This window comes from Lissotriton vulgaris, chromosome 12 (assembly GCF_964263255.1).
Source record: "Lissotriton vulgaris chromosome 12, aLisVul1.2, whole genome shotgun sequence".
NCBI lineage: Eukaryota > Metazoa > Chordata > Amphibia > Caudata > Salamandridae > Lissotriton > Lissotriton vulgaris.
In genome coordinates, this window is record NC_141700.1 from 255677282 (window position 1) to 255697637 (window position 20356).

The following is a 20356-nucleotide window of genomic DNA, read 5'->3' on the forward strand; positions in this document are numbered from 1 at the left end:
CCTTTACGTGTTTGAGCAATCAAAATTACAACACACAGCATAACACCATAGCCAGTGTCCCAATACCACTCCAGTCACAGGTAGATTATAGAGCACCAGACTAATCCACATCATCCCCTCACTATTTACACCGCACCATACAACACACCTCTCACTGCATCCTATAATATGTTAGAATACCACTGTACTCCGCACAGAATAGAACCCAGCAGACCAATATACACCCACAACGCTATACCACAGCATATCCTTGAGACCATAAAACAATACAATCATACAAACATTTACACATACCAGACTAAACCAGACCATAAAAACATGCAACGCCATACCATTTTGATTCAGATCATGCAGTGCTACATCACTATACTCCACAAAACACAATCCCCTGTCAAACCATAACCCCTACGCACCATATCATGTTAAACAGACTCCACACCGCTACACTATTGGCATCACTCATAAGGCCTATTCTTTCGTTTTTTCTGTGCTAATTCTCCTATGCACTTCTTTTTCCTCCTTTGGCTTCTCACTTCTATTTTTCCTTTCCCACTTCTTTCTCATTTTCTCTCCCCCTTAACCCCTTTCAATAGCCTGACTCCTAGTAACCCTGGAGCCATCTTTCAGTCAGTATACACGTAAAAGGTGCCAAGGGTCTCCTTAGGAGAGTGCAAGTTAGGAGAAAAGGAAGAAAACAGAACTCCTTGGCAATATTGGGTATTCTTGTTTGTAGCTGATAGTTAATACAGAGGTCGAAAAGCTAAGCACCAAAAAGCCCCTGAATCAGGGTTGAGAAAGAGTACAGTGTAAAGACTTCCCGGAGAAAGCATTTGAAAGGAATCCTTCTGAAGAGAAAGAAAAACAAAGATAGACAAAAAGGTAAGTCAAAGTTTGACGAGATCAATGACTAATAGGGAATCAACTGTATTGCAACACACCCTTTTCCTGGAAAAACCAACATGAAAAAGGTTAACATTATCCTGAACTGGGAGACTCATGAGCAACGACTGGTGAGGCAACCGTCTTGGAAAGGCATAAACAAAAGGCTGACCACACCTGCTTTTCCAGGAGACTGGTGTCCATGAAATGGCAGGCAAAGGAAGAAGAGTCCCTTGTGTTTGATGCTCCTTGTGCCTCCATGCCAGTCACCCACAAATCCACCTAGTATACGGAACACCTTGTTGACCATGGAACTCCTTGTTGACCATGGAACACCTTGTTGAGCAGCCATGACCATGGAACACCAATTTGAGCAGCCATGACCATGGAACACCTCGTTGAGCAGCCATGACCATGGAGACACTGGTCCTCGCTGGATGGTGCAGAGAAAAGCGTGTCACTGTACGCCGAGCACGAGAATCAAGAATGCGCCATCTTCCTCTGGGAAAGCATGAGGTCAAAAGAACACACCGGAGCCTCCAATAAATATCAAAGCGAAGCTGTCTTCCTCTTTGTAGGTGCGAGGCCAAGTGAAACATGCTGCTGCTTCTAATTGGTATCAAGACTTACTCTCTTCTTCTTGAAAACGCAAACCTCAGGTGAGTTCTGATCCAAGGTGTAAAACCGCCTTATCCCCCCTCACATATTTCTTTACACTATGTCACATAAAACCATTGATTACCACCACGTATCTTGCCACAATACAAACAACATCCCACACCTTACCATAACTTTTCAACTAATCACTTTGTACGTCACCACACAGTATGACATTATATCGCTTCATATTACATCATACCTAAATACATCATGCCACGGCACACACCATAAGGGCCTCCAGAACATACCACCCACATGATTAGAAACCACAAAGCAACATCCCATTCCAGACAACACTATACTTGTCTTAGCACCTGTCTGCCACTGTTGTATACAAAACAGGGGTACGGGGGCTTTTTCCACTCTCAGAGGAGTGGGAGGTCCAGCATAAAAGGAGCCCCAGTGTAAATATTCAAAAAGTATGATTAATCTGTTCCTCTAGTGTCAGAGTTGCAGAGTCAGAAAGGACCGGAAACAACCATGCCCCAGTCGGGGTTTACAGTTGGGAATCCATATGTTGGATTGTAATGCCCTCACACACCCTATCAGGTGTCGTGCTTCATCATATGGGCTGCTCCTCGTTGGGTCGGCGGTGCAATACCCGACGGGATCCCTTTGATAGGGGCACTTTGTCGAAGATCTTTTATCCAACGGCTTTATGGTGAAGTGCGGGTGTGGGGCCAGAGCTGTGTAGATGTAGTAAGGTTCTTTAAAATAGGGTTCGGAGAACCTAGAAGGACATATTTTTATTCTGGGTGTCTCCTACCCTAAGGAAAAACATCAAAGAAGGCACTCGCCAGAGTGTAATGTCTCGCGTAGGAGTGTCCTTGTTAGAAAGTGTGGGTCAACATGTTTCTCGCTTTTAGTTAATTGTACTAGAGATTCTTCAAGACCGGGAAAATTAAACTATCTACACCTAGAGTTAGTGGTATACAGATTAATCTCGGACCCGATGAAGTGGGTAGGTCGTGGATGCAGCATAAAGCAGAGAACCTCTAACACACATAGGAGCAAAGCCTTATGCGTGATCCACCGGGTACTGTTGATGCCTGGGGACTTTACTGAATTGGATAGATCAAGGTTACAACAGGTACATTAATCAGTAGACATTATTGCTGTGAGTAATCTGACAAAAAGATCTCCAACAAAGTGCCCCTATCAAAGGGAGCCCGTTGGATATTGCACCGCCGACCCAATGAGGAGCAAGCCCATATGATGATACATGACACCTTAAAGGGTGGGTGAGGGCATTACAATCCAACATATGAATTCCCAGCTGTAAACCCCGACTGGGGCATGGTTGGTAACGGTCCTTTCTGACTCTGCAACTCCGACACTAGAGGTACAGCATAATCCTACTTTTTGAACACCTGTCTACCACACCACAACTAATCGCATGCCATCTTAGCTTTCAAGGCCCCACATCACATCAAGCACTGGTACAAAGTCCCATGTGCCACAATTCAAAGACCTTTACCACATTATTCAAACCTATTCCCTGCACTATACTACATTACACAGCACAACCCACACCACTACAAACCTCAATATCTCCACCATCTGACACCACACACCACTTTAAAGCATCTCAATACCACATATCTCCCCATACAACATACATACACATTCAAACCACATTGTGACACCACACAACTCCAGCTTTGTCTCACTTCACACTTCTAACCATCGCACCAACTTAAACAGCAAATCACCTACAGCTGGAATTCCTCGCAGGATCGGCTCGGATGAGGATGCCTGACCCTAAGATGGCCGCCGCTTGGGACCTCGAGTGATCATTGGAGATCACCTGAAGCTGTCCCTGCCCCCTTTTAACTCACTTATTAACTCAAAGACGCGACCTCTGCTCACTGGTCACTCAATCAGATGAAAGCGCCCCCACTGAGATCTGCCCAATAGAATGCAAAAAATTGAGCTCCTTCACGCTCCGGACTATGCCTGATCTGAAAATGGCTAACGCCCATCCACCTCGGCATGAAAAAAGTGTCATTTAACTCGCAGCCAGGTTTAAAACAACACTTGGGTCGCCAAGCCAAATGCCCATGCAGCCTAAAGGCATACCCAGGACCCCCAACCAAGCGCGACCCACCCTCCACATTTCCCGTCTTGATGACAAATTAGGCCAGCCTCCCGAAGCCTAGAGATTGCCGGACCCTATGATGGCGACCAACAAGGACCACCCTCCGCTCTGCTCCAACAACGCTTGCGACTCCCTGCCCACTCTAAGGTACCAGACCTGCTCCAATCCCCCTGCTGCAACCACTCTTATACCTTAGTCCATTCTGCACCCCCCCACTACTTCCTCCAAGTCCCCCACAGCAACCACTCTTATAACATAGTCCACTCTGTGCCCCCCCACTACTTGCTCCACGACGCTTTCTCCCCCCTTCAGCAACCACCACTATACCTTCGTCTACTCTGTGCCCCCTCAATCACGGCTCCCATAGTAGGGTGGAACCTTAAGTGCCCACCATACATTTGTCGTGACCAGTCTCCCACAGTCGATACTACCAGATCAAGGGAGTCCTGCCCCCCATCAATAGCTTGTCCCGTTCCGCCTACATAATACGCAATAATATCACCAGGCACGCCAGTTTCTGTCGGACCACCCTTGTCGATCCACATGAAACCGCACGGCGTGAATGCCTTTGTTATTAGCTTCCCTCCTAACCTCTCTCCTAAAGCGAGAAAAAATCACAAACATAATCACATTAGACAACACCCAGAAACGCTATTTGTAGACACGTACCACTGCTCCTCCAAAGGGCAGGTGAAGATGGATCTCATCTTCCAGACAGATAGACCTGACAGCTGGAACACAACTCTAAGAATGCAACTTCACATATCTAAAACGACGACCACCTCACATAGCTGTAAACTGACTACCTCTCTTCCCAACCAGGCAACTAGAAAAGGTAATAAATCAGTGACCATTTACGCAAATGGCACAGTTCTGATACAGGCCAACAACGAGAACTTGGAGGCCTTTGATTCCCTCTTCCCTACTCATTGCTCCGCTCAACCGGCCCCATCAGGAGAAGCAATTATATACTTCCACTCCCCTGATGAGACCTCCCCAGAAACTCCTCCTACTCCTCCGTCTCCACGATTCGTGACAAGGAAGATCAGTCCCAACAGCCCCCTCAATCCTATCCTCCTCATCATTACCCCATCATCCCACGGGATCGGTCTGCTGACCCCCTTCTATTTCCCGAAGAAGAGCAATCCTCATCACCCCCTTAATCTCATCTTCCTCAACAGCACAACATCATCCCTCGTTCTCGGTCTACTGACCCCCCATCACTCCTGCAGAATCAAGAGCCCACGCCTAAACCCCGTACCGAGGGTCGCTAACCGAGACAGCCAGGCTGACCCACTCAGCATTAGACCTCACAAGTCGACCCTGCCCCCCACCCAACGAGATGTCCCTACCCAAAACTGCAAGCCACCAGCCCCGGAAGATATGGTGCACCGGCTGGATCTACTAGAAAGTCAGCTAGAAATTATATTTAGAGGCCTTGATGAAATCCTTTCCAACCTAGACAAGGCGCGAAAGCCCCAACATTCCCAACTAAAGGGCTTCCTATCCGACTGACTCTACCCCCTAAAACACCAATTCAGGACCGCACCCGCCCGTGGGAATCGACTGCTGAGGCCCAATAAAACCGGTGCAATGATCCCACTACAATCTCTCACAGGAATCAAAGCCCACACGTCCGGAGCTCAGAGCCACACTAATAAAGATGTGGAGACCCAAAAACAAAGCCCATCCAGAACGAAAGCAGCAATGTCCGCTGAAGAAGCTATGGGCCTAGCCTCCACTTATTAATCCCCTTTCCCAATTTCCACTAACTCCAATATTCAAGGGATCACAGGCTTCAGAAGAGACCTCCCCCTCGTGACAACCTCAAGACCCCACCCTCCCTCACCTCCATACCGAGGGCCCCATTAGGAAAGTATCTGAACAAAAGTAATCTAGCGACTAACTGCATGCTCATTAACTGCAGATAAGCCCCCAAGCATGCAACGGAATTAGCTGAAGCCATCCTCTCTCAGGACCTTGACATTGCGTTCATCACGGAGACATGGCTAAATTAGATCTCCCCACCCTGTCTAGACATGCTGGTGCCCCCAGGTTTCACCATTATCAACAAAGACAGAAAAGATCAATGCGGGGATGGTGTTGCCATCATTCATAAAGATGACATTGACATCGCTGTAATGGACCCATGCAAATACAGCTCTTTTGAATGTCTATCTGCCACCATCAAGACTAAGGATAACTGCCCTTTAGTTGTTCATCTTCTCTATCACCCACCTGGCAACTCCCCCACTTTTGGTGAACACCTTTCCGACCTGATTGCCCACTGAGCTCTCAAAGACACTAACTTCATAATCCTGGGTGATCTAAACTTATGCTGGAACGAAGCCAACAACACACTTATTCAATCTCTCGATACTCTCCTTCGTGAAAATAACCTTTCTCAAGATTGCTCTGAAGAAACTCACAACAAAGGAGCGACCCTGGATGCCATCATTGCCCACCAAGACGCAATCACGATCGACAACATTCTCCCAGTGGACTGGTCGGATCATCACATGATCTTATTCCACATCAACCAAAGAGCCCTATCGCTGCCTCCTGCTCAAGACCCCCCAAATGGTCAAGAAATCTCACCCAGATCCCCCTGGACGCCATGGAGGTTAGACTAAAGTTGCTCCTACCCAGCAACAAAGATCTCTCCACAAAGGACCTCACAGTGCTCTATAACATGAATATGGGCTCCTTCTTGACCAACTAGCACCCTTGAAACTAAGGAAAAATCGAGCCATTCCGTCCAGATCCTGGTTAGACTCTGACACTAATGAAGAAAGGAGACAACTAAGAGCCGCAGAAAGACGCTGGAGGAGCTTGCCCACTACCTGCCATCGTGTCAAACTCAGAACTTTCCGGAAGAAATACAATAATCATATCAAGAACAAAAAATCTATGTTTTTCCGCTCTGCTCTGGAGAGCGCAAAAAACAGACCTAAGGAACTCTTCCGTATTATTAGACAGCAAACCTCCAAACCAGACAATTCCCTGGGGCAGGCCTCCAAAGAACGATGCAACTACTTCGCCAACTTCTTAAATGATAAGATCTCCAAGATAGAGTGCTCTCTGGTCACCAACTGCTCTTCCCCCTCCCATAGCAGACACAGAGGGGTGCTTGGTAGCGCCCCCCCACTACTAAACCCTGCTCACTCTTTCAGCCCATTATAGAAGAAGAGATAGTCAAACTTATCTCCACCTCTAAACCTTCATCTCACACCCTTGACCCCCTTCCGGCTCAACTCACCAAAAAACTGAAACTCTCCCTAGCCCCACTGTGGTGCAGGATTATCAACAGCTCCCTAAAAACTGGAGTAGTCCGAGACTGTCTGAAAGTGGGACAAGTCACTCCACTGCTAAAAAAAACCAGGCCTGGACAGAAATGACTTAAACAACTTCAGACCCCGTCTCTAACCTTCCTCTTCTTTCCAAAATCCTAGAAAGATGTGTTCTCCACCTACTAACCAGGCACTTGGACAATACCAACCTACTCGACTCACATCAGTCGGGATTCAGGAAAGGGTGCAGCACGGAAACTGCAATCCTCAACATAATTGATGACATGCACAAATCACTGGACTCAGACCAGTGTTGCCTCCTCATTCTCCTAGACCTATTGGCGGCATTTGACACAGTCGCTCACAATCTTCTCCTCAAAGCTCTCGAAGAAAGGTCCAGACTCTGACGTGGTCCTCAACTGGTTCTCTTCCTTCTTGCATAACGCTCCCAAAGAATCAAAATCAGAAGCTTTGAATCCGACCTTCACCCAGTCAAGAGGGGAGTGCCCCAAGGATCTGTGTTCTCCCCCTCAACTCTTCAACATCTACATGGAACCCCTCACCACCCTACTCAGAAAAGCTAACATCCCCTTTCACCTTTACGCTGATGATACCCAATTCTACTTGGAAATCTCCTCTTCTAAGGACATTCATAGACTCAATGAAACATTAAAGGAAATGCAATGTTGGCTGTCAAGCAACCATTTAAAGCTGAACCCGGACAAAACCGAACTACTCCTCATCTCAAACAAAGAAGAGAACCCACAAATAGTCAAATGGTTAAAAGATATTGATGCGCTCAATGGGAACCTCACCTTGTCTGACTCCGGTAAATCATTAGGCATCACGCTAGACTCCAAACTAGACTTGACCAAACACATTAAGATCTCGGCAAAGAGTGCTTTCCTTAACTTGAAACTACTAACAAAATTAAACCTTTCATTCCATCCAAAGATCTCAAACAAGCCACCCAAGCATTGGTGTTGTCACAACTGAACTATGGAAATGCAATGCTCTCTGGAATAGCCAAAACTCATCTTGCTCCTCTGAAAACAACCCTCAACGCGGCCACCAGAATGGTCACTGGAATAAAGAAATTTGATCACATCTCTCCGGCACTAAAAGAACTCAAGTGGCTACCAATAGAAATGCGGGCGAACTTTAGAACAGCTTGCCTCACACACAAAGCCCTTCACACAGGCAAACCCGAATATGTGGCGTCCAAACTCAGAAAAGCGGGTCAGAACAGGACTCTCAGAAGCTCTAATACCCTACTTCTTATCCCGCTAAAAGCCCGAAAACGAAAAACAGCTCAAAATCCTTTTCCTCGACTGCTCCCTATCGAACAGATAGGAGCAGTTCGGAGTGTTTAACCCCTTCGCTGCTCATGTCGAGCTCAGCTCGTCATGCAGCACACTGGTTGTGTGCTTATGACGAGCTGAGCTCGTCATGAAACAATGATATTCATATAAGCTCTGCACCGTAGGGGAAAAGCCATAGCAGCCAAGGTGTTAAAGTGTCACTGCTCCTCTCTCCGATGCGGTTTGTCAAGACTTTGTATTTGGAACTCTTCAGCATCCTCTCTACTACGATTCGTACCCTGAATGTCTTGCTTACTGTATTATGTTTGCTTTCTTTTGCACTGCCCTGTACTTGTTGTGAAGCGCTCCGATACATTCCGGTCAGGCTAGCGCTATATATAACTTAAATAAATTCCACATCATGCAACTCAAAACCAAGGTACTCTGTCATACTATTTTTTCTAAGGCTTGTCATTACCTGTTGGATACTACTGTCTAAAATTGTGTGCTACCATATCTTCCACTTGTACACTCACCAGGTCTGCAGTTAGGCCTAACCCCTTTTTTAAATTTCGATTCCCTATCTTTCTGACTGCTACTGGAAATCAGCTGACTGAAAATGTGTGCGGGAGTGAGCCATAGATTTAATGAGTTTATCTTCCTGAAAGTGAACAGTTAAGAACTTGTCCGTTGCCAAGCTTCTGGAAATCGCAATGGGCCCTGATTACGAATACCTCACAGATGTATTCGGTATTCATCGTACCTGATAAAATCTCAGGTCACAGGTTCAGAATGTATCAGGTTCAATATACTGCACCTATTCTGAGTTTTCCACAATTATAAGGGATTATATTTGGATTCTGGCGCTTACCCCACCAATATCTGCATGTCTCTGAAATTGCGGTATATTTATCCCACATTAAATTCCTATGGGGTAGAGCAGCCAAAGGGGTGTGGGCACTACATTGCACCCATATTTTACTGTGTGCAATATAGTTCACACCGTTCATAATTCCAATCCCTTTGCTAACCGCGGCTTGCATAGGGATCATACTTATCTGGCTCACTTGTAATCAGGGTCAGAGTGTCTGGCAGCAGAGCGCCATGGCCTCTGCACTGCAGGCTAGGGTGGGAGTTAGCACCAAGTTAGCAGTGCTTAAATTGTAAATAAATGAGTACCAGGGCTCTTGTCAGTAGACCACTGCAGATTCCAACACACATTGTGCCTGCCATGCTGCCAGTGATAGTAACAGCAAAACTACTAACCATCACACTCCTACAAGTGTGACAATTCAGACTATTCCGGGCCCCCGAAGCTATAAGAATGGCCTGGTGGGAAGGTAATAGTTATTTTTAATGTATATCGAAATAATAGACTGTTGTTGTGGTCATCTAAGACAGTGCTACCTTGTGGCAGACTCTTAAGCACCTGTGTTGACAATAAGTGCTGGTGCCGAGCACCGGTAACCACCGGCTCAAACCGAGCACTGCAAGTTAGGCATATGGCTCAAGCTCGTTGACAATAGGGTGATGCGAGATCCATTGGGTTGGGTGATTTTATCATAGCTTTTGTGCTTGTACTTGAAAATATAACACCAATTGAAAGGTACCCTTATGAAATGGGTACGCGTGGTTGCTTTATAAACAGATCATGTGATCTTCATGTTTAAAACAATAACACCGGTATAGCTGTGCTTCAGAACTGCACTATCTCACCATCTTGTCATCTTGGTAATGCATACATCCCTTTTGAAATACTTACTGTTAATATCATCCTAAAATGATCCTTAGTGCACAGCACTGCCTACACCTGGCTCAATGCCCCGTACAGCATTTTCAGATGGCTTTGTCTATTTAGTTAACAGCACTTACACTTCACTTATGCCATTACCTAAATAAATTTACAACTAAATTTGTATTGGCTTAACAATGCAAGTGTGCACCCACACCGTTGGCTAAAACGCCACAAAACTCTGATTTCTATAGCACTTACCAGCAGCGCCTGGTCAGTAGAACTCCCTACTTCCACCAAACCCTTTCAACTTTGTTCTCTCTTCTTGTTTCCTACCACATGGAGGTTAAACATGTAGCAAGTCACCAAATGAAACAAAGCAGGGGGTCTGTCCTTCATAAAAGTATCTCAAATAATGTTATTTACTTACTACATTCTCTAAAGCCCAAAAGGGTTAAGGTAAAAAAACAGTGCAGCCTGGGGTCAAATGTATGAAAGCGGGTTAAAATCACTGATCCATTAGTTAAAAAGCACCACCATATGACTTCCTTGGTGGTTAAATTAAGCTTGAAGTAACTTTCAGTAGGAATTCTAAAAGTGAGATCACGTGTATGGGTAGTGGCTAAACTTGTAACCTGTAGCATTCTGTGCCTTCAATTCAATATCTCGAACTGAGGTGGAGAGAGTGAGTGTGTAGACTGAATGACTAATGGACTAGTGGGGCTGCATCTTGTTAGGGCTAGGTGGACAGCCCAAGATCGAGTGCAGTAGCAGAGAGGCCCAGGCCAGGCTGCTGACGAGGCTTCAGCTGAAGGACCCAGTCCTTAACTACTCTTGGAGGGGGTTGGTTGGAAGTCAGGCTTGCTTCCGGTGTCCTCTGATCTGACTGCCCATGGAGAAGAGGATCACATGGCGGGCACAAGCTGTACCAGCGCCACCTTTAAGCCTCCCCAGAACTCCCTTCAGATTATAAAGGCTCTCTTGGGGCTAGGAGCAGAGTGAAATGTTCCCATATTGATTCCAGGAGTAGAACTTTGATGGCGTCTGACTGCCTTCCCCACAGTTGCCTTTGAAACCAGTGCGAATCTCAACATGCTGGAGCTCATGGGGCTAAAGCGCGATTCTGACTATCCACTATTCATTTTGCCCTCCCTAAAAATAACGTTTTCAAAATGTTACTCTTTTTGGGCGCTGTATTTTACATGTTTGTGTAATGCATACGCACTATTTTAAAATAATATTTTCTGTAATAACTATTTCAACTTGTTTTCTTTTTTTCTCTTATTTTTCGCTTTGTGCAATTGTTTTTAGTGCTTTCTTTTCCATATTAGTGCTCATTGCAAAATGGAATAATGACCAGAAATCAGAGATTCCCTTTCTTCTTTCCTAACTTGTTTCTCTTCATCTAGGTACTGGCGCTTCAATGAAAATTCTCACTCAGTGGACACTGGGTACCCGAAACCTATCAGCATATGGACTGGGATCCCTGACGCTCCAAAGGGAGCCTTTCTTAGCTCTGACACAGGTAAGCCACCGAGCAGTAAGAGGGTGTTTATGCTAGCTTTGCTGATGGTAACCCCTGACCCGTCAGTCCTTCTCCCACAGGATCTGCTAGTCAAAGTGATGGTCAATAGACCTATTCTGAGCAGGGTTATTGTCTCTGATTTTCTCTGCCACGTCCACCCTGCAAGGCAGACACAGTCAGAGAAAATGTAGATGCACAAGAAAGAACTTCCTGTGTATCAGGGCAATTTGTTTTGTGTTTATATAAAACAAACTCCCACTTTGGCTGTTTGTTTTCTCTAAAACATGTTTTCTGAATAGCGTCTTTGGTCAACCTTTGCTGTGAAGGGCAGAAAGTTGAGCAATTACGGTGTTAGGTGGTCCAGGAAGGTGGGCGCAGGGCCTGGTACAGACGACACCCGGCAGCCAACCCCAACTGTGCATGGCTAGTGCCGGGGTTAGCCACATGCGAACGGTTGGACGCAGGGTCTGGACATAGGGCAAGCCCAACCCTTATTATATGTTGGATGGAGGGTCTGGTGTGACTCCAGGCCTTCCAGACAACCTCCACTGTGTATGTGCACTGGTTCCTAACTGTGGCAAGGCTGCAGTTGATTTGTAGGAAGTTAACTGACAGACTATTACTGGTGGTGGAAGTACATTTCTCTCTTCATTTCAGAATGTTTAACTTACATGAATGAGGAAGATATTTGAGAAATCATGGCAGATGTGTCCTCATTTTAGCTTTCTATACACTAACCAGAATTTCCAAGATAAAATGAACCCCTCATTTTGTGAATTTCAAACGGAAATGCTATTGGTTTGACAGCTCTGATTCTATCAAGGTGTGCCACACTTTTGTCATAATTACCACCAACAGGGGCAGCCCTAAGGCCTGAACCTGGGGAAAAGTGAAAGCTAGAATCCTAACAAAGGTTCAAGTTAAATATCTTGTGTAGTGTAAAATACAGAACAATACAGAGGAATCAAACAAAAATTATAAAAATGAAAAGGATGAAGAAATATGGCAAAATTACACATAATTTTCTAACAAGTGATACCCCTACACAGATTCAAAAAATGTATTAGTAGGACAATGATAATAGAAACAATAAACCAATAATGCACTCAATAAGTTACACACACAACCATAAAGACAATACACTGTGTAAACATAAAAAGTGACTGAGGAAAATTACATATATGTAGTTTGAACAAAACATAGCAAAAAATGCGTCCTTTTCAATCAAGGCCACATGTAGGCGTCCACGGCGTTTCGACCACATTAACGTTTGGTGGTCATCATCAGGACAAACAATAATGAATACCAGAGGGTCCAATAGAAAATTCAGGTAAAAATCTATTAATGGCGAGTCCACGGCATGGGAATAAGTGAGCTCAGCTAGCTCCAAGCTCAATTGCACCAAAGCAAAATGACAAAAGCACCCTATCTGTTGGAATTTATAGCGGTTCTGGACTCGTATAAATCAAGATTGGAATCGCAATGTGGCAGCAATAAGTAGCACAGTGTTAATTGGCTGATCGTCAAGTCAGACTAGGCTGTTCAAACTCCGAGCAAGTCTACAAGGCGGGTCAAATATTCATGAACGGTCCCACCAGTCAAGTCAAACTGCTCTAACTAGGAGTCAATCTGCACAGAGTGCACCATGCCGGTCGGATAACCCTCCGGACTTTCTGTCTGAACGGTTATCTGACCGGCATGGTGCACGGCATGGTGGGACCATTAATGGCTTAGGAGTTTGGGCTGGACTGTTCCCATGAGGCACAGGGTCAAGACTGATTTACATATGGCTCGGTCTAAACTGGGGTGACATGGTGAGCAAAAGAACGAAGGATTTAGGCCATATCTTTTGACAGGGAGTGAATGTTTGATTTGCTCTGCATTCCGTCCGTCACCCGTGTGTCTTTTGCTTTCTCGCCCTAAGTGGACCGGCTATGCCCAGCCGTGGGTACCGGGCTCACTGTGCCACTGGATTTAAGCTAGCCTGAGTGATGAGGGGTGATGCCCCAAAACCGGTCCAAGGATGCTTGTTTCCGATCCACGAAGGACCTTGCTTGGCAGTTCGAGCTGGACTGGGGGTGAATGTTTGATTTGCGGTGCATTCCTCCCATCAGCTGTGTGTCTTTTGCTTTCTCGCACAGTACCGCAGCACAGCCAAAGCTCCCCACCAGAAACATCTTCCACTTTCCCCAAATCCACCTAGCAGTTACCTTCACAGGCCTACTACAGGGATGGCTGTAGGGGTAACAATTACAAGGGTAAAGGAAAGGACTCAGCACCCAAAGGGGCTGTCCTGCTAAAACAGTGACTCTGTTGCCCTTCCCCTCAATCTGACATTTTGGGGGAAGGTTACAGGGGTTTCTGCCCTGCTGGACAGAAATCACCTCTGACCAAAGGGTTCTGGACATCTTATGGGAGGGATATTGTATAGGACTCACACATACTCCCCTAAACATTCTTCCCAGCACAAACTGTCCGCAGACCATCTGCCTCTCCGCCTGGAGGAGATACATGCTCTCCTCACGATTGGGAGACATAGAGCCTGCTCAGCCACAACACCTTGGAAAGCGGGTGTATTAACTATACTTTCTTATTCCAAAAAAGGACAGCTCTTTCAGACTCCTCCTCAACCTCTGACAGCTCCACAAATATATTATAGCAGAGCATTTTCATATGGTGACTCTACAAGATTTCATAGTACTACTTCAGCAGGCAGGCTGCAGGGCCACCTTAGATCTTAATGACGCCTACTTCCACATACCCATCCAACCAGTGCATCGAAGATACCTGTGGTTTGTGGTGAGTGGACAACTTTACTATTTCAAAGTGTTCTGTTCTGGTTTACCCCTGCCCCCAGGGTGTTCACCAAATGTCTGACCATGGTGGAAGCTCACCGCAGGAGGGACAGCATCCATGTATTTCTTTACCTGGATGACTGGCTGATCAACACACCAACAATGCCTACCGCACACCCAGACCAACATTCAGACTTTGCACAGCCTAGGCTTTATGATCAATGTGCCCAAATTCCAGCTCCAACCCCTTCAAGTGCAGACTGTCCATGAGGCTGGCCTAGACTCATGAGAGGAGAATGGTTACCCCAGTTCATTAAGGGTGTAAGCATTCCAAAACAGGCTACTTCTTTTTCAGCCAGATCAACAAGTAACAGTCAAAACGGTGATGGTCATGCTTGGAATAATGACATCCGGCATCCCTATAGTTCCTCACGCCAGGTGGCACATGCGCACACTGCAATAATGCCTATTGGCACAGTGGTCTCAAGCGGAGTGTTATCTAGAGGATCTAGTGTTGGTTTTGGACCACACACATCGCTCTCTGCAGTGGTGGAACATACACAACCTATTGCAGTGGTGACTCTTTCTATACCCAGTTCCGCTAGGAACCATAACCACAGATGCCTTGTGCACCTTACGGTTCAGAGAAATTGGACACCTACTCAGCAGCCCCTCCACATCAATCACCTGGAGTTGATCGCTAACGACCTGGCTCTCCGGGCCTTCTATCCTCTCCTTCAACACAAGAAAGTCTTAGTCCGAATGGACAACACAACTGCTGTGGTTCACTTACAAATGACAAGGGGGCACACTCTCACCACAGCTGTACGCAGTAGCCCAGAGCATCTGGCCATGGTTGATACATCACAGAATACATCTGCTCATCAAACACATTCCTGGGTGTGGTCAAATATCTGCCTGACCTGCTCAGCAGGACACATCAACAAGTCCACGAATGGGAACTCGACCCCTAGGTCCTACTCCCATACTAGTAGCATTGGGGGTTTCCGTTGATAGACTTGTTCACCAAGGCCGAAAATGCAATATGCCCAAGCTTCAACATAAGTCTATCACACCCACAGTCCATGGACAATGCTCTATGGATGAACTGGTCAGGGATATTTGCCTACATATTTCTGCACCACCCACTTCTACAGCTTGTGGTCCGGAGGCTGAGGCAAACATCCCTCACTGTCATTCAGGTAGCACCAACCTGGGCATGCTAGCCATGGTACACTACCTTGCAGGAGCTCTGTCTAGTTCCTCACAAGAAAATGCCTGTACCTTCTCACATAGAACTCTCCAACAGGCCGGACCTTCTCGCTCAGAAACACAGTACTCTCAGGCACCCCAACCTTCAGCAGCTCAACTGTGCGATTTGGCTCCTTAAGTCTTAGAGTTTGGTTACCTCAACCTACCTGGAAGAATGCATGTCTATTCTCAAGGAAGCCCACAGGAACACTACCAGGGCCTGCTACACAGCCAAATGGAAGCGGTTCATACACTGCTGTCTCCCTAGACATATCAATCGTGTTTCAGCATCTGTACAGGACGTAGTCTGTTACCACCTTCATTTACAGAGGTCAGCCCTCACTTACACTTTTATTCAGTTGAACCTTGCTGCCATAGCAGCCTACTTACAGAATAAACAACACATTTAATTGTTCAGAATACCAGTCTTTAAGACTTTCATGGAAGGCCTCAATTGGATTATCCCACCCAGGATGCCCTACTGCTCCGGTATAGAACCTTAACATAGTTCTCACTAGACTCATGGGCCCTCCTTTTGAACCTCTCCCCTCTTGCCATCTACAATTTCTCTCCCCTAGAAGGTGTTTTTTCTTGTAGCCACCATTTCCCTTAGTCTCCTAAATCAAATCGCAAGGTTGAGCTGCTGAAGGTTGCGGTGCCTGAGATTAAAATCTGTCATCAGTTTTTATCCTTTTAAGTGTGCTTCTATTATTGACCCTCAAAGCTGGCAGTCACTACAATCCATTGCACTTTAAAACATGTCCCTGAATCCTATAATGGCTGCAGAAACATTTTATCCATGTTGTGGCCAGCCACTCAAGAAATTGTCCCTTTGAGACCCCCACGTCCCCACATGCCCCTGGGGATCAGGGTCTTATATTTATTTTAAATTTGGGCTTTTTACTTTCCCATTTTAATTCTTGACTAGTATAGGTGTAGAGGACTTAACTGCAGATGCGTCGCGCCAAGACACCTTTGGGCATATTTTGCGCTTTACAAAATTAAATTAATTCAAATTCATTTTCAGGACGCAGGGACCATGTCCCCCAGCCGTGTAATGGCTGGTGCAACATATTGTCCATGTTGTGACAAGCTAGTCCTTATTGAATAGTCTCCTTTAAATTGGCAATTCAGGTCAATTTTAGACACAGTTTTCCAGCTATACCTAATTTTTTAACCCCTTCATGCCCAACCCTGGCCCCTCTCTAAACACTCATTTCTCGAAAAATGGAAGAGCAGTTTTACACCAAATCGCACAAAGAACGCTTTCTGAGTAAAGTCCTAACTTATTGCCTAATGTGGTGTACTTGCATTCAGCCATTTTGTCGGTATCAGAGAGCAAATTTTCCTATGAAAAATTGTGTGGCAAATATCACCTTTGGGAATCTGCTGTTTTTCTTGGCCCCCCGCTTGACGTATATAAAGATAGACATACATTTCTAAATATAATTTAATATATATATAAATATACATAATATATTTTTACATACACACGTTTGTTATTGTATTTTGATTTGATTAGGTAGAATGACATCATTTTGTTATCTTTGTTGGTTGTGTTACATTTAATTAAATTAGATGCATTAGTTGCTTCTGTTTGGTTAACTGTATTATAATCCTATGTTCGCTTTGTTACTTACTGTTTGTATACTGGTAGAATTAGTTCCAGTTCTATCTGATGTGCAGCTAAATGAATAATAATAACAGGTTTTCAGTCGTTATCCCGAGTTATTTATGTATGTTTCACTACCTGCTTTCAAAATATTGAAGCAGGTTAAATTACTGGGCGTTGGGCTGGAACTTTCATACTGTTATTTTGCTCTTTTTTAAATAAATTAGAGGTTTGCTGATTTACTTAGATCCAATAAGTTAGATGAGCTTTTGCAGATGATGTGTACTGACTTAGTAACATTGCCTGGGTTTACTAAGGTATCAAAAAGATTACTCTGAAAACCAAAATGAGGAGCTATGCATGAAGACAATCCATAATGGTGAATTACTAAAAAAGAATGAGCACCTGCCATGTTAAACAAAGAGCAGTTCCTGAAAGGTGTAGCTTGGAGAGCCAAGGTGTGGGAGTATATGGCACCGAACATTTCCCCCTCATGCACTTGGCAAAGCACCGGAAGCAATCTTCTATTTTAGGAAGTGAACATTTAGAGTGGACTTGTGAAGGTCATTGCGTGGAACACAATGAGGCTTAGCTGGCACGGGGCTGCAGATAAACAACAGCTCTGGCTTCAGCCCACAAACGGATGCAGCAGAAGGGTGACAGAAGGAAAGAGTGCACAGGGCCCTCGCCAGTAAATTCAAACAAAAAAGAAAATACATTGTTAAACTACCTGTGTGTAATGATTTTGCCATAAAACGCTCTTAAAGCACACTTTTCTCATTTTGGGTTCTTTAAATTATTGCACATGCAGGAATTGTTTGTTTTCTGTGTTTGTTGTAATAGTTACATGTTTTGAGTTATTTAATTCAATTAGTTAAAATGAAAGGTGTGTGTTTTGTTTGACTTGTTAATGTTTTGTATGGTTCATTAGATGAGTGAGGTTTGGATTAAATAGTTACATGGGGACATTTCCCAAGTAAAGGTTACAAAAACAAAAGTAGCAAATGACAGTCATGTGATTTGTATGTTTTCCCCCCGGCTTCTTGTATTGAATGGTATTCTCTGTTCTCTGTTTCAGCCTACACATATTTTTACAAAGATACCAGGTACTGGAAGTTTGATAACCAGCGGCTAAAGACCGAGCCAGGGTACCCAAAATCAATCCTGAGAGACTACATGGGCTGCCAAGAAGTGTTCGTTGAACCACATCCTGGGCCCAAGTGGCCTGACCTGGATCGTCCACCCTTCAACCCGGACGTTAATGGAGGGAAGGACAATGACGTGGACCAGAAGGAGGAGGAGACTGATGGGCATGAAGAAGCTGATGCAGATGTGGACCTAAATCCAGAAAGCAGAGATGATGGGAACGAGCAGAGCAATGACGTGGACGTGGTGGTCCACATTGACGAGTACACACGCACCATGAGTGTTGTCATGGTAATGGTGCCGCTGGCCCTATTGCTTTGCATCCTGGCTCTCATCTATGCCATCTTGCAGCTGCACAGGAAAGGGACACCTCGTGTGCTTCTCTACTGGAAACGCTCCTTACAGGAATGGGTGTGATCCTCAGCCTTGAACCTCTGGGTCCCTGAATTATTTTATTCTTCACTACCCCTACTAGATCATCCCTTTCCAACACACCCTATTTCCTCCTCCCCATGGTGCTAACAAATAGGGAAGTGTGACCTAATCACATAAACAGGCCTTTGTGCATTTATGCCAAGATCTGAGCCACTGAGAACCGATGGTGTGCTGCTCAGGGCTGTCATAGGGGAATAGCGGTCAGTCATACGGTACTTTCTCGTGCATAACCTGTGCCGTCATCTAGGATCTGGTAGACTGGTGGAAGAAAATGGCAAGGCTGACCGAATCATGTGAATATTGGAAGAAGATGAACCTTTTTACTGACAGGGATCCTTTCAAAGAATATTCACTGGTTCTGGAAGGCGAGCCCAATCTTCCCGCACACCGTGGATATTCAGCTAGCCATCCTAGCACTTAGCAAGTAGGCTGTGATTGTAGAGCACTGTGCAACCAATGTGCATACCTGAGTTACAGCAAGCTGGCTTGACATAGAGGATTAGGAGTTTAAGGGTGTGTTTGGACATTCTTGCAGGAATGTGGAGGATGTGGGAGACTTGGCAGGGCGAGCATTTCCCGGGAACAGTGATAAAGAGCGAGAGTGGGAGAAGTGAAGTAGGGTGGCGAATGAGGACATCTATGGAGGAGATAAACATGGAAGCAACAAGAGTGATGGAATAGTGTGACTTCACTACTAAGAGGATATGCTGGAGAATGTTGCTAGCGAAATAAAGTGGATGGGGTTGCCCAGACTGGTTGTAAGACGGCATTCCCATCCTTAGGCCATGTGCACCCTCCAATGACATGCTACGTTCTGAAAGTGCTTTAATATGCTTAAATGTTTAATTGGGTGGGGGGGGCAGTAACAATAAAGAAAGTGATTCATCCTCTAAAGCCTTCCTTTACCAAGAACGTTATGTATACTTTTGATGGCGAAAATAACTTGTTCTCAGTTTTGGAATAAAGTTTAGAGGAGATGGCCATGAATCTGAGGCATCTTTGAGAGGAATCCAGAAGGCAAGAGGAAGCAAGATGGAGGGGCAGCCTATTTGCCTAGATACGTTGGGGCAGATGACAGATGGCCCGCTCTGCAGCTTCCTTCATCTTCTCAACAACATGAATGGTCCCTTTCAGATCCCTTAGTCTGTGGTATAGAAGTTGTGGTTCTACTGATTTCTCTATTTCTTTGCTTCTCCTGTACAGAATTAGATTCAGGCTCATCCACTACCTGTCAGGTTCAGGGCCAAGAGGTGGATGGTAGGTACTTCTTTGTCACAAGTTTCCAGTTTTTCTCACTTGACCGTTTCCCTATCAGCCCTTCGTATTGGTGAAATAATGAAAAAGTATCCTTTTTGAACTCTGTTTCTTTCAAATGCTTGCAAGCTCCTTTCCTGGCCCTGTGCTAATGATACACTGATAGGAGTGACAACCCGAGTAAAGTCTCGTGCCTGTGAACTTTGGGTGGACTACAGAGATATCTTGGTAGAGTCCCCGAAGAGTGGGTGTGCTGTCAGACAGAGAGCCTTCTCCCATTGGACTCTGTATGCTACAGAGAAAACAACCATTGCAGGCCGTGACTGTAGGAAGCCACTACCGTAACAACTGTAGGAATCAATCACTCCATTTTGAAAT

At 45.3% G+C, this 20356-nt stretch overlaps 1 protein-coding gene across 1 annotated transcript in view; it reads left to right on the forward strand.

Annotated features, from left to right (window-relative positions):
• The window catches only part of MMP15 (matrix metallopeptidase 15), a 226653-nt gene extending 206942 nt beyond the window's left edge, over window positions 1-19711 (forward strand). The window contains exons 9-10 of the mRNA XM_086947792.1: window positions 11370-11485; window positions 18222-19711. Coding sequence (XP_086803918.1) covers window positions 11370-11485; window positions 18222-18706 — 601 coding nt within the window. The 3' untranslated portion in view covers window positions 18707-19711. The remainder of the gene's footprint in view (window positions 1-11369; window positions 11486-18221) is intronic.
• The last annotated feature ends 645 nt before the right edge of the window (window positions 19712-20356 follow it).